The sequence below is a fragment of the Ovis aries genome, chromosome 13 (assembly GCF_016772045.2).
Source record: "Ovis aries strain OAR_USU_Benz2616 breed Rambouillet chromosome 13, ARS-UI_Ramb_v3.0, whole genome shotgun sequence".
In the NCBI taxonomy this organism is placed as follows: domain Eukaryota; kingdom Metazoa; phylum Chordata; class Mammalia; order Artiodactyla; family Bovidae; genus Ovis; species Ovis aries.
In genome coordinates, this window is record NC_056066.1 from 46275380 (window position 1) to 46288937 (window position 13558).

A 13558-nucleotide genomic window follows, 5' to 3' on the forward strand; every position below is an offset into this window, starting at 1 on the left:
ATAGTCCTTGGAACTGACATGTCTGATAAGTAAAAAAAAAAAAAAAATCTCCTTAACGAAGGAAGATGCTCATTATTGGTGGTTTTGGCCAGCTCTCACTGGGGTAGACACCTGCAGAATCCGTTGTTGATTAAGTTAGTGAGCACTGTGTAGATCAGGGAGGTTTCCTGCCCTGCAGATGTGAATAAGATTGCAATACTCTTAATTCTGGACTCCATCAGAGCCAAAACCTTGTGAGAAGGGGCTGGAGACCAGTGTGTGCATGTGCTGTAAAGGGTTTTATGTAACTTAAATGAATGTTTGCAAGCAGAAGAAAAGTCAAGGTGAATGATGTAAAGTGCTTTCTTCTTAAATTATAAGGAAACAGAAGACACCTACATGCATGACTGTGTCTTCTTAGTTGAGTGCTCAGCTCTACCAGTGAAAGCATTCTGAACTTCCCTTTCCTTCTCTTACAGGTGACATCACACAGAAAGGATATGAAAAGAAGAGATCAAAATTGATTGGAGCCTACCTGCCCCAGCCTCCGAGTATGTAAACCTTGCTGAGTAGCACAAGGTGTCCAGTTTTAAGAGTTAACTGCAACTCCTGAGAGAACAGCTGAACACCAGTCCTCCCCCAGTCCCCAGACTGCATGCGGATCAGGCCCTTGAGGTGGCACCAACCCCACACAACTCCTTGTGTGACTGCAGTATATTTTGTGAATTCAGAAGACACATAGGAATTTTCTGTGAAGGTGCCAGATAATTGTAATAGGTATTCATCCACAGAGGAAAATAATATGTTTGATTACTTTAAAATATTCTAATCATAAAAAACTATAAGAACGTTTATGGTTTAAACATGAATTTTGGCTTAGTTAAAATTATTGATAATAGTTTAAGTTACTCAACAGTTTTTGTTAACTTCATTGGTGTGGGTTGGGGGAGGCAAATTGAGAAAATGATGTAACATCCTGCCTGGGATTTTGAAATCGTAAAGGTTGGTTAGTTGTTTTTTGAAACATGATTGTCTGCATTATGAATTCTCAACCAAGTACAAGTTCTGTTTAATTCTGTGGTTTTCACACATGCAAGTACATAGGATTCTACACTTGAGCTGGTTCTGTACATTTCAGGGAAAGGAGGGAGACCCTGGGCTGCAGGTGTTAACACCTCTGTTCTGAGGGCAATTCTTGAGAATTTTCTGGGCATCAGGAAGGGCTTAATGCTAACACAAGTCCTCCAGGAGGTAGGATAGCAGCAGAAATGGACTCTGCAGTGTTCACTGTTGGCGCAGATGTAAAGCCATGCTGAGATGTTCTAGCTAGAAGAGCTTCAGCTCCACATGTGCAGGCCTTTTGGCTCCCTGGGCTGTGACATGGCCTCCAGTGTTGGGGGCGAGGGGGTATGTCCTCATCTGGAGCTCACCTTCTAGGACATTTGTGTTGAGTATGCTGCTTTTTTAGCCTTGTTTGATTTTGTGTGGTTTCTTTCTTTCCTTGGAGCTTAAGAAAGTTAATGTAACGATTGGCTGGCTGTGCAGGGCTGCCTTAGCTGGCGACCTGGGTTTTCTTGCTGTCTGGTCTGTAAAAGGAAGGAGCTATGTGCTGTGGATGGAAGAGCAGTGTGTTGTCTGGCTGACCCCGTGTGTGAGAGCTTTAGAGAACACACGGGGGCAGACAACTAGGTGTGGTCTCCCCGCTTTCCTTCTCATCCTCCAGCAGAACTGCTGGGATGACTTCCTATCTGCAGGTGGCCCTTCGTGGTTTTGGAGGAAGGCTGGTGGGGAGGCGGTAGGTCCTTGTGTTGCTAGATTTTATTTTCTGTGCCTTACCAAACAAAAGTGAAACAGAAGCAGTTCTGTGTATTCCCAGGAGACGGCTCTGGGAGATGGAGCCTCTACAGTCCCAGGACGAGGCTGACCCGCATTGCTGGGCGCTGAGGGTGGCCCTGTGTGACGTGGTCCCCTTGGTGTTTTTTGTGCTGTTCTGCATGGGGTCGGCAGCTCTGCTCGGCGCTGTAACAAATTTAAAAAAAACTAAAGTTTGAATTAATTAGTTTTTTTTCAACTTGTTACAGCAGCGAATGGAGCTGCCGTGGTCCGGTGTAGACTGCAGCACAGTGAAGGAGCCCCGAGAAGAATGCTGCAGGCTGGCAACATCGGGGTGTGTGACATCCGAGACGCCGCGGTCAGAGAGCGGGCGGCCAGCACCGCAGGAAACCGGCCACTGTTTTACTTTCGTTTCGGTGAGCGCACTTAACTGAGAGAGATCCCACGGCAGGGCACGTTTGCAGTGGACTTTCTGCCTGATGCCATTCTAAACAGAAGTGTAGGGCTCAGCCTTGGGGGAACCTAGGAGGTCATGTTTCTCAGCCCCGTCCTCCATTTCAGCTCATTCAACTTACCGAGGCTTCAGAGCTCCTCAGGCACAGAGCTTGTCACAGGCCCTGGGCCCTGATTATCCTGCTGATTCAGGGCCCAGGTCTGAGTGTTTTTTATTAAAATATAATACTCAGTTTTTGCAACCATATTTTCGCAGCTGGAGCACCACTTAAAAAACACTTAGGAAAGAAGAATCCATGACGGATCATACAGTTTTTTCTTAAAATTGTTGATCTTCACTGACCTTTGTCTCATAGTCAGAGACTTGGGTGAGGATGAGCTCTAGTGTACCCTGGCCCTTGAGATCTGTTTCAGGAAGTGAGGTCCATAGCTCCATTATATTCCTATCTCCAGAGGGTAGTTACAGTTTTGAAATTGAAAAATTGAACTGGTTCATCACAGAGTGATGATGATTCTATTCAGAGGTCAAAATTATTTTTAAGTGAACAATATTTTGAATATAGGAAGCTCAGAAAGATGAGTTCAGTGCACCTTTTAGTACAATAAGGAATAAGCATAAACTCAAATAAAAGACATTGAGAATCATGTACAGATAATAAGCTGTGTGCCACAGTTGATCCCCAGGATCTTAGACGAGAACACACAGCCTGGTCTCCCCTCTGTGCCTCTGCTGTCTTCTCCAGGCCAGCTTGCTAACAGGCATGAGTCATGTCCTTGTGAGCAAAAGTGGAGCATTGATGGGCAGGTGGCAGACTTGGGCCTTAGCTGCTAGGCCCCATCACAGTTTCTGTTTGCCTCCCGCTCCTATGGACGCATGAGGCTGAGAGCGCTGCTGGGGAATGCTGGTCCGTGGGCCTCCTGCCCTACCATCCCCAGCCGGGAAGGAGAAGGCAGGTTCACGGGGCATGCTGGGGTCAGGAAGCTGGATGCCCAGATAGTTGTGCAGTTCTTATGCTGATTTGTATGCTGAGAAGTTGCCCTGGGTGAACAGTCACTCTCTGTACACAACTGCCTTTGGGGAGCAGTAAGGAGAGTGCGCGGCTCTGCATCAGAGGGTTCTTTCTTGACTAGGTCAGCCTTAGAAATGACACTTTTGGTGTAGGATCTTCATGAGAAACATTTTGTTTTCCTTTTCAGTTACCCTTATCCTGCTTTGCACTTTTCTAAAGGGAGTTTGTGTTTTGATGAACTTTACCTTTTTTCCTTTTTTTAGGTTATTTTTATTTATCAGAGAAAAAGACTTCTCTAGAAAGTACTCTAAAGATATTTCAAAGATCTTTGGGATCTGCGGGATATTTCAAAGGTCCCAAATATGGGGAATTTGTTTGGGACACATGATTGTGGATTAGGATGGCTTACGCAGCTTTGAGCAAGAGATGCACCCTGGGTCTAAGCTCCTGTGCGTTACCCCATCCCAGGGAAGAGTGCTGGGGAAGCAGGTTTTCCCTGGTTTTCTTCCCAGAAGTGAGTGACCGGGGAACCCAGTCAAAGGTATATTGACTTCAGGGAGCATGGTGTTGAGTGCTCACCTAAAACTAGATGAGGGAAAGGGTCCAGAGCTGGAAAGAAAAAAAAATTACGTGTTTAATCAAGTAATGGGTCAGAATATATTAAAAGTCATCATCAAAGAGAAAATATTATTCAGGAGAAATTATTTGGTACTAATGCTCTTGGAGTTTTTCAGCTATGTATTCTTTTGTTAGTCTCTGAACCTGCTAAAATTTGTAAAATTAGAAGACAGAATCCACTCTCTACAACTCTGTTCAGGGATATCTAATAACATGGTGTCAGCGTCTATAAGTGAGTCTTCACTGCTTTCATGGCAAGGTCATGGTGACGTGAAGTAGTACAATTCCATCATTACCGTGAAGAATGAAATCTTCCTTAACCAGATGTAGTCCCTCTGTTGTCATGATGTGTGTATTGGCTGGGTATTACTTTCTCCATGATTGGCATCCAGTGTTTCTGAGCAGCGGATGACTTAATGTGAATCCAGTCTTCTCCAGGCCCAGCTTGCCTTTCCTCCAGCAGCAGGTAGCTTGTGCTTTGTTAGAGGGACTTACTGTGAATGCATTGTTGTGAAAACCTTGGTGAGTTTGGCTGCAGGGATCAGAGGGCAGGTCTGTTTCCCTCCTGGTCTCTGAGATTCTGCCTTGGGGTCCACGTGGACAGCCTCCTCAGAGAGGAACCTCTCTAGGTTAGGGTGAGGGTGAGTTTATCGTCCGTCCTTGCTCCACTGGAGAAGGATGGCCCCACTGGGAGTGCAGACTTGTCTGCACCAAAGGGCTTCACACACAGCTGCCTGGCCTCCCTCCAGCTCCCCAGCCTGCATCCCATGTCACACTGTCAGCACATGCTGTGTCCTCTGCCTGTACCTGCGCACCTCTTAAAGCTCAGTGTAAGTGTCACTTCAACAAGGACTCCTTCCCTGCTCCCTGGGGTTAGGACAGGCCATTGTGTTTCATATGCTACAGGAAGTGCAGCTTCCCGGCACTGTGTGCCTGATTGGTTCTGCTGCTTCGTGTTCACAACTGCACTGCCCCGGTGTCAGATCTGTTTTCACACCTGCTGCGCTGCTCTGGTACCTGGTGCACCATTGGTCTATTTTTATCCTGCTGGAGAGTCCTGTCCCCCGAGTGCAGCCTTACCTCCCTGGGCACAGCAGTGAACTGCCCCTCTGACCTGCTTTGTAGGGACCCAGGGCTGATCCTGGGGGCCTTCCTGGGCCATGCCACCTGTTCATGATGGATGAGATGTAGCGTGCAAGGTTAAATAACAGGAGAAATATGAATAGTTAAATCGGGATGGCGTGTGGCTTAGCATGAATTCTTTCCAGACTGAGTTGCTCCAGGAAAGGAACTTTCATCACTAGAGGTAATGACTTGTATCCTAGGTAAGCTGTGGTCATGATCTTGATACACAACTTGGTGCCCTAAGTTGTCTAAAGCATATTCTTATTTTATCACACACAGCTGCTGACTGGACGGATGGATGGATGGTTTTCTTGTTCTTTTTGATGCCTTTGAACCAGTCAGGGTCCTCCCCCAGACACCAGTAGTTACTGAGGAACAACCGATCCTCCATGGAAGGGAGGGCAGGGGACAGTTGAGAGTGGAGTTATCCCCTGGACCAGGCTCATATGGATTTTTTATGGACAGTCTATAAAGAAAATGAAACTTGAAGCCACGGTCTTGAAGACATACTCTTGTTGCCTCCAAAGTTGCCTCACTGCTGAGTGAAGCCAAGTGCTAGGATGTGGGGATGAGACACAAGCTCAGCACAGTGAGTAGGGGCTCTCATGAACCCTTATGGGTCCAGGTCGTCTACACTCTTCCAGTCATGAAAGTGAAAGTCACTTAGTTGTGTCCAACTCTCTGTGACCCCATGTACTATACAGTCCATGGAATTCTCCAGGCCAGAATACTGGAGTGGGTAGCCTTTCCCTTCTCCAGGGGATCTTCCCAACCCAGGGATCGAACCCAGGTTGCCCACATTGCAAGAGAATTCTTTACCAGCTGAGCCACAAGAGAAGCCCAAGAATACTGCAGTGGGTAGCCTATCCCTTCTCCAGTGGATCTTCCTGACCCAGGAATTGAACTGGGGTCTCCTGCGTTGCAGGTGGATTTTTTACCAACTGAGCTATCAGGGAAGCACCTTTCAGGCATGAGTCCCTGTGCAAATTAAACATGAGTAGGAAAATGGTTAGCAAATTTATACTGATTTATGGCAGGGCTTTATGCTGGTCGAGGGTAAAGTAGACTCAATGGTGACAACAATGTAAAAATTAGGCCCGATGGTTGGGGAGATGTTTCTGTGGTGATGGTGAAGCTTCTGTCTGTTTTGTGCTGTTCTGACTTGAGTCAGTATGAAATGAAAGGAGTAAATTTCTTGCCTGTACTATAGTTGTGCTGTTTATTTTCTGGCAAAGTCCTTGATTGCACTTGTTTTAGAAATAAATTCCAGTATTCTTGGGCTTTGCTGGTGGCTCAGCTGGTAAAGTATCCGCCTGCAATGTGGGAGACCTGGGTTCAATCCCTGGGTTGGGAAGATCCCCTGGAGAAGGGAAAGGCTATCTACTCCAGTATTCTGGCCTGGAGAATTCCATGGACTGTATGTACAGTCCATGGGATCGTGAGTCAGACACAACTGAGCAACTTTCACTTCACTCTGTTGTGGGAAGCAAAGTATAATTATGTGCTAGAAGAGAATGGGAGGATTCAAAACTTGCCAGTGTACAAATATGGAAAGATCCTTGGCAATTTTACCAACTATCTAGTGCATATTTTCACTTAAGTGAGAGCCCTTGGCGTGCCCAGTGAGGTCGCAGGACACTGAGATCCATGAACGCTGTAGGTGGGGAGCGGAGAGCCTTGAGTCACTTTGAGGGTCCTGGGAGTAACAGTCACTCTTTATTACCGTGTCCATGTCTGCACCCCAACACGTGTGGGAACCGAGGTTCAGAGGTTCAGTGATTTGTCTGCAGTTGAAATAAGACCAGAATTTGGAGCAAGATCTTTGTTTTGTTTTACATGTCCTTCATGAAAAACTGTTGTAAACCAAGGTGTTATTTTAGTGTTTTTCTCTTACTATCTGAATTTAGAAATACTGACTTTTTCTAGAACATTTAATATTCTGAGCAACTATATGGTGTCTATACTGCAGGTTTTCTGGCCTGTAGTGCACCGTTGTGTCATGGTGAATGGACCAGCCCCCGTACGCCTTATTCTTAGGTTGTTCTTAGGATTACTGTGATTTCTAGTGTCTGGTTTTCCATAGTGTTAATAAGAGGACTGCATTTGTTTAACAATCTGGAATTGGTGGATTGTTTAGGTGCCAGAACTGTGCTGTTAAGGTTTTCTTTGAGGAGCCTTTTAAAATTAAGTATAGTTGTTTTACATTATTAAGTTAGTTTCAGGGAACCTTTCTTAAACGTATGTTGAAAGTAACTGACATTCTAATTTTTTAAAAAAGCTTATTTCTCTGCTTTCTAACCCTTGAGCTCAAACAAAGTTTTCAGCTCTGCGGAGGAAAAAGCATGTGGAGGAGTGAGTGGTGATAAGCCGGTCAAGAACTTGGGAACAGCAACTGTTTCTCTGTGACAGGAACTTGGAGGCAGGAGTGGGAGGTGGCTCATGAGGAGCATGAGGTGGAGAGAGGCTGGCAGTCAGGGAAGGAGCCTGGGCCTCGGCTCTGGGGTCCACAGGGTGCAGAGGCATGAACCAGGCGCAGCCAGGTTGGATTGAAGAGAGACTGACGTTCATGGCTGCAGTGGCCCTGAGGGTGGAGAGGGTGCCTGGAGCAGCAGGTGGCATCTGACTGTGAAGGGTCAGGGCAGCGCACTTTTAACCTTGAGAATAAAGTGCAGGCTCCCTGCTGTTCAGTGCTGCACTCCAGATGCAGTGGGAAGAAAGGAGCCGTGAAGGATGGGGGGTCTGAGAATGGGCTGGGGATGTGCCACATGCATAAACGGAAGTTCAGGAGGGTGCACACTCCGAGGCATGGACAGCTGTGGTTTACTCTCTCTGCTGTCCTTTTGTTGCCTCTTTTCCTCGCATGCATCTCTGCTCTCCCCCCTCTGATGAAGAGTTTTATTTAGAGTCCCATTGTGATTCTAGATGGAACAAAAACTCACTGACTTGTGTGTGAATTGACATGTTGCAGCCCTCTGCATGAGGCTTAAATGTTTTACTTACTGGTTCGACAGTGCTTCCTGAGTTCCTTCCGTGAGCCAGGGGCAGCACTCAGCTGCAGGCAGACAGCCAGACAGTTGTTGCCTTTTCTGGACTCTTAACATGCCTAAAGTGAGGATCCATGCACACACCTTCATCACACAACCTCAGCAGCTTTTAGCTGCTCTAAGTTTGTTACTGGGTAACAGTCTGAAATTGGGGCAGTTCCCAACTCTCTTTATAAGACTACTGGTTGAACAGTAGTTTTGTGGTGAGATCACAAAAATACCTCTTCCCAGATTCAGAGTTCCAGCTGGACTTGGTCTGTGTGACAAATGACCACTGCATCTGGAGTGCAGCACTGAACAGCAGGGAGCCTCTGCTTCAGGGGCCTGGCCTCTGCCTGGCTTTGAGTGCACCAGGGAGGGGTGCCCATCACACATGGATGGGCACTGCTGGAGTGGCACAGACACAGTTCTGGGCCTTCAATTGCTCCCAGTGAAATGGCAGACGCCTGTCTCATACAACTATGTTAATAATTTAGTAAATATACAGTGCTTATACCAGTGCTGTAAAGCATTGGCTGTACCTGTCAGTGCTGCCTAAAGATGGGAAACTGAGGCCCAGGGTCACAAACTGCTGGCAGCAGGTTGGGGCACCACCTTCAGAGCATGGCATTGTCCGCAGTTCATGTGGGACCTGAAGCGGGGGTGCTTGATCAGTATTTGTGGAAGAAGAGATCCAGTCTTGGTCTCTGTCATGTTTTTACCTGAGAAGAATTTTTTTTTTTAATCCACCTTGCGTTGCGTGTTTCTGGACAGTTATCCCACCTTCCTTGGGATACCCTCCCTTCTATTGAGGACACACTGGCCATCTTGGGCTGTCCCGAGAGCTAGGTTTCAGGGATGCCTGAGTGTGAGACCCGAGAAGTGCTGAATACTGGGCTGTGACTATGTGTTTTACAGATTATTTGTGATTACTCTTGCTGGGAGGCAGCCCATCCCACCAGCAGCACGTGGTCAGCTCCTCTTACGATGGGTCGCAGGCAGGACCCCTTGGTTATTGCCCCAGGTTCTCCTGTGTACCGGGTCATTCTAATTTGGAGTTGCTTATTTGACTAAAGTATGTTTAAGCTACCTCAAATTTCATTCACAGTGAGGTCAGGTAAAATCCAATATTTGAAGTATGCACACTTTTATTTTAATCTCTGTTAATGTCCTGAGGCTGGTGACTTATTGAAGCTATTCTTATTTTGTCTAATTTATTCATTTTCTTTTTGAAACTTTTAAAACCCTGGGTTGTAAACTCTTATTTTTCTGCCTTTGAGAGTAAATATTCACACTGCTGTATGCAGACTTAGCTTTCTGAAGACAGAAGTGTGGGGTCCATAGCAGGTGAGCACTAAGTTACATGTCGTATAGTTGAGCTGATTTAGAAAAGGCAGAGGAACCAGAAATCAAATTGCCAACATCCATTGGATCATAGAAAAAGCAAGAGAATTTCAGAAAAACATCTATTTCTGCTTCATTGACTACGATAAAGCTTTTGACTGTGTGGATCACAGCAAACTGTGGAAAATTCTTCAGCAGATGGGAATACCAGTCCACCTTACCTGCCTTCTGAGAAATCTGTATGTAGGTCAAGAGGCAACAGTTAGAACTGGACATGGAATAACAGACTGGTTCCAAATTGGGAAAGGAGTATGTCAGGGCTATATATTGTCACCCTGATTATTTAACTTATATGCAGAGTACACCATGTGAAATGTCGGGCTGGATAAAGTACAAACTGGAATCAAGATTGCTGGGAGAAATATCAATAACCTCAGATATGCAGATGACAGCACCCTTATGGCAGAAAGTGAAGAGGAACTAAAAAGCCTCTTGATGAAAGTGAAAGAGGACAGTGAAAAGTTGGCTTAAAACTCAACATTCAGAAAACTAAGATCATGGCATCTGGTTCCATCATTTCATGGCAAATAGATGGGGAAGCACTGGAAGCAGTGAGAGACCTTATTTTCTTGGGCTCCAAAATCACTGCAGATGGTGACTGCAGCCATGAAATTAAAAGATGCTTGCTCCTTGAAAGAAAAGCTATGACCAATCTAGACAGCATATTAAAAAGCAGAGGCATTACTTTACCAGCAAAGGTCCATCTAATCAAAGCTACGGTTTTTCCAGAAGTTCATGTATGGATGTGAGAGTTGGACCAGAAAGAAAGCTGATCGCCGAAGAATTGATGCTTTTGAACTGTGGTGTTGGAGAAAACTCTTGAGAGTCCCTTGGACTGCAAGGAGATCCACCAGTCAATCCTAAAGGAAATCAGTCCTGAATATTCATTGGAAGGACTGATGCTGAAGCTGAAGTTCCAATCCTTAGGACACCTAATGTGAAGAACTGACTCATTAGAAAAGATCCTGATGCTGGGAAAGATTGAAGGCAGGAGAAGAAGGGGACGACAGAGGATGAGATGGTTGGATAGCATCATGGACTTAATGGATACGAGTTTGGGCAAGCTCTGGGAGTTGGTAATGGACAAGGAAGCCTGGTGTGCTGCAGTCCATAGGGTTGCAAAGAGTTGAACATGACTGAGTGACTGAACTGATAGCTGGTCTGCAGGTGCTGTGACTGCACTTCCCAGAGGAAGGATATGGCCACCTATGGACCTGGAAGGGTCAAGGTTGAAACTAATCCCAGGAAGCATATTTGAAAGGAGTTGATGGATAACAGTACTGAGATTGGAAGCTAAATGTGTGTGTGTGTGTGTGTGTGTGAGGCACTGTTTAATCGTGGCAGCTTGACAGTGTCTGTTAGCTCTGCCTCTTCCCAGAGCTGCCCTGTGATATCAGTAAGTGGATAAAGTATGAATCTCTAGGACAGGAGATTGGAGAAATAATGACGTGTTTTTAGGCTCTATAAGGTTGATGATTAGAGGCACCTTACTTGGCCACAGCGAGGAAGGCAGCAGATGAATGGACTGATGAAACCATGGTGGTGGGCGTTGTGGGTAGGCATGGCTTCCAGGCAGCAGGTGATCACTCCTTCTGCATTCCTGCAGAGAAGTTTGCTGTCTGGAGAAAGGGAACTAAGAGCCTCCAGAGTCAGGGACACTGGGTAGTACCGCTCCAGGGGCCCTAAATCAGAGCACAGTGCTGGAGAGGGAGAACAGCTCCACCCTGGTGATGAGCACCATGCTTAGTCACAGGCAAGAGACTGGACCTTTCTTCTTTGGGCAAATGGAATAGCCTGGGTAAAAGACCTGCTGGAAATAGATCTGGTTATGCTGCAGAATGTAATGCTTGCTTGCAGCTCCTAATGTAAAAAAAGGTGTAAATGGTGACAGAGGAGAGAAGAAAAAAATAAACAGATTTACATAAAGATTATAGCATCAGATTCGCATTTAATAATTTAACTTCTTGACAGTAATTAACATGAAAGGCAGTGATTATCCCTAACCCTAACCCTACTTGCAGGGCAGTAATAGAGACGCAGACACAGAGAACAGACTTGACACAGAGTGGGAAGGAGGAGGTGGGACGGATCGAGAGAGGAGCACTGACATATACACACTACCGTATGTGAAATAGACAGCCAGGGGGAGTTTGCTGGATGATGCAGGGAGCCCAACCCGGTGCTCTATGCCAGTCTAGAGGGCTGGTGGGATGGGGTGAGAGATGGGAGGGAGGTTCAAGAGGGATGGGACATATGTTTACCTATGGCTGATCCATGTTAATGTATGACAGAAACCAACACAACATTGTAAAGCAATTATCCTCCACTTAAAGATGAAATAATTTAACTTCTCGACAGTAATTGGCATGAAAGACAATGATTATATATAATTTTCAAATAAATACACTTATACAAATAAATTTTTAAAATGTTTAATATATGAATAATGTTGCTTAGAATTCTAAGGTTCAATAATGTAAGTGCCAGGTAATTACTATTTTTCTATGAGACTTAATAGTACTCTTTGATTTCATAAATTATGTGCATCTGTTTGATTAGAAGTATAAAGTAATTCTTTCACAAAGTAATTTTTTCAAAGATCATTTGTAGTAATAACTTGAGAAAAACTTGGAGCTCTGAATGGTTCAGTGACAAGAACTGCTAATTAATGACAGTGATGTTAACACACTTGCTAGATGAAGGCTCATGGAGCCCAGCACAGAGCTCCAGTGCACAGTGTACTTTCGTGCCGTTCTAACATAGCAAATGTAATATGTGGAGTCCACGGACATTCTGTGAAGAAATGGGGTGCAGAAATCACCAGCGTAAGAGGAGTATTAAACCTCAAGGATAAGTAGCTAGCTCTTGTGGAGCCCTCATGGTAAGCCAGGGACTAGACAATTTGGGGTTAAGATTGCTTTTTCTGATTCACTTTCTGTCAAGTATTACTGGCCTTTTTCTGAAGAAACAGCAGTTAATCTTTAATGCTCAGCATTTCCTTATTCTGAACTGTGGTAATTAAATCTCTCCCGTAGTTACCTAGTAATTTTATCTGGATTGTGCCTCTGGCTCTGTTTCTGAATAGCTGACATGTTGGCTAGAGTTAGGTCAGCTTTTGGCCAGATACTGAATCATTTTTATCTGATGATTTTAACAGTTTTGGTAATTCTTCAAAGCTATATTGAAATGTGGCTTGTTCAGTTGTTTAACATCAGGTGGAGTAAGGTAGCAAGAGTTTGAAATTTTGAATGAAGAAAGATGAAAGTTTATGTTCAGTCCTGGCAACCTGGATTATAAAAAGACTCTGCAAGACTTATTTACAGTTACTTTTAGTTTAATGATAATTATAATTTTAAAAATTGTTGCTGTGGCTTACTCTGCATCACTTCATGTGCGCATAACAGGCATTTGTGACAGGAAGGAGCCTGGACTGGTGCTTCCTTTCCTGTTCCTCATCTGGGCTGTCCCAGCCTTCCATGCCCACTGCCCTGTGTGCTTTAGCTTGGCTGTGGGAAAACAGAGAGTCAGGGCTTTATTCTACCAGATAATTTGCTTGGCAAAGTTAGTTAACTCCAACTGCCAGTCAACCTCACCTTACTTTGCTGTTTTCCTTAACCCAGGGGTGGATCAAGCTTTGCCTCCAGAGCGCCGGGCTCCGGTTACTCCTTCCTCTGCCTCTCGCTATCACCGCCGAAGGTCCTCAGGGTCACGAGATGAGCGCTATCGGTCGGGTAAGCTCAATGTATTACAGTTACTACATATTGCCAGATGTAATGTGGGTGTGGTGAAACGCATGAGTGGACACGTCTGCAGAAGCTGTGTGAATGCACAGCAGTGTATTCGGGTGTTTGTGGTTGGTTGTGATATGCAGATGACCTCTTACCTCAGCCATAGATACACCCTCCAGGGCACACAACAAAATTCAGTAAAAAGTAACTCTTTTTATATTTTTAAGATAGTCTCCATTATTTAGAATGTTACAATAATTTAAAATGTAGTAACCTTTTGTAAGCCAAATTTTGCTCATTTTTTAGGTGTTAGAAAATTTAACACTGGTTTCAAAAATCTTGGTTTTACTTTTCCTATCTTGGTTGCTAGTATTTTTTCCTTCTC

At 45.0% G+C, this 13558-nt stretch overlaps 1 protein-coding gene across 8 annotated transcripts in view; it reads left to right on the forward strand.

The window, feature by feature from the left end:
• DIP2C (disco interacting protein 2 homolog C) overlaps positions 1–13558 on the forward strand; it is a 308773-nt gene that overhangs the window by 161716 nt on the left and 133499 nt on the right. For 5 of the 8 annotated variants that reach the window (XM_027976813.3, XM_027976814.3, XM_042229724.2 and 2 more), the window contains exons 2-4: positions 459–530; positions 2061–2228; positions 13066–13176. In XM_027976813.3, the coding sequence (XP_027832614.1) occupies positions 459–530; positions 2061–2228; positions 13066–13176 (351 nt within the window). The remainder of the gene's footprint in view (positions 1–458; positions 531–2060; positions 2229–13065; positions 13177–13558) is intronic. The other 3 variants (XM_027976815.3, XM_012188680.5, XM_060397584.1) reach the window with 1 other exon arrangement.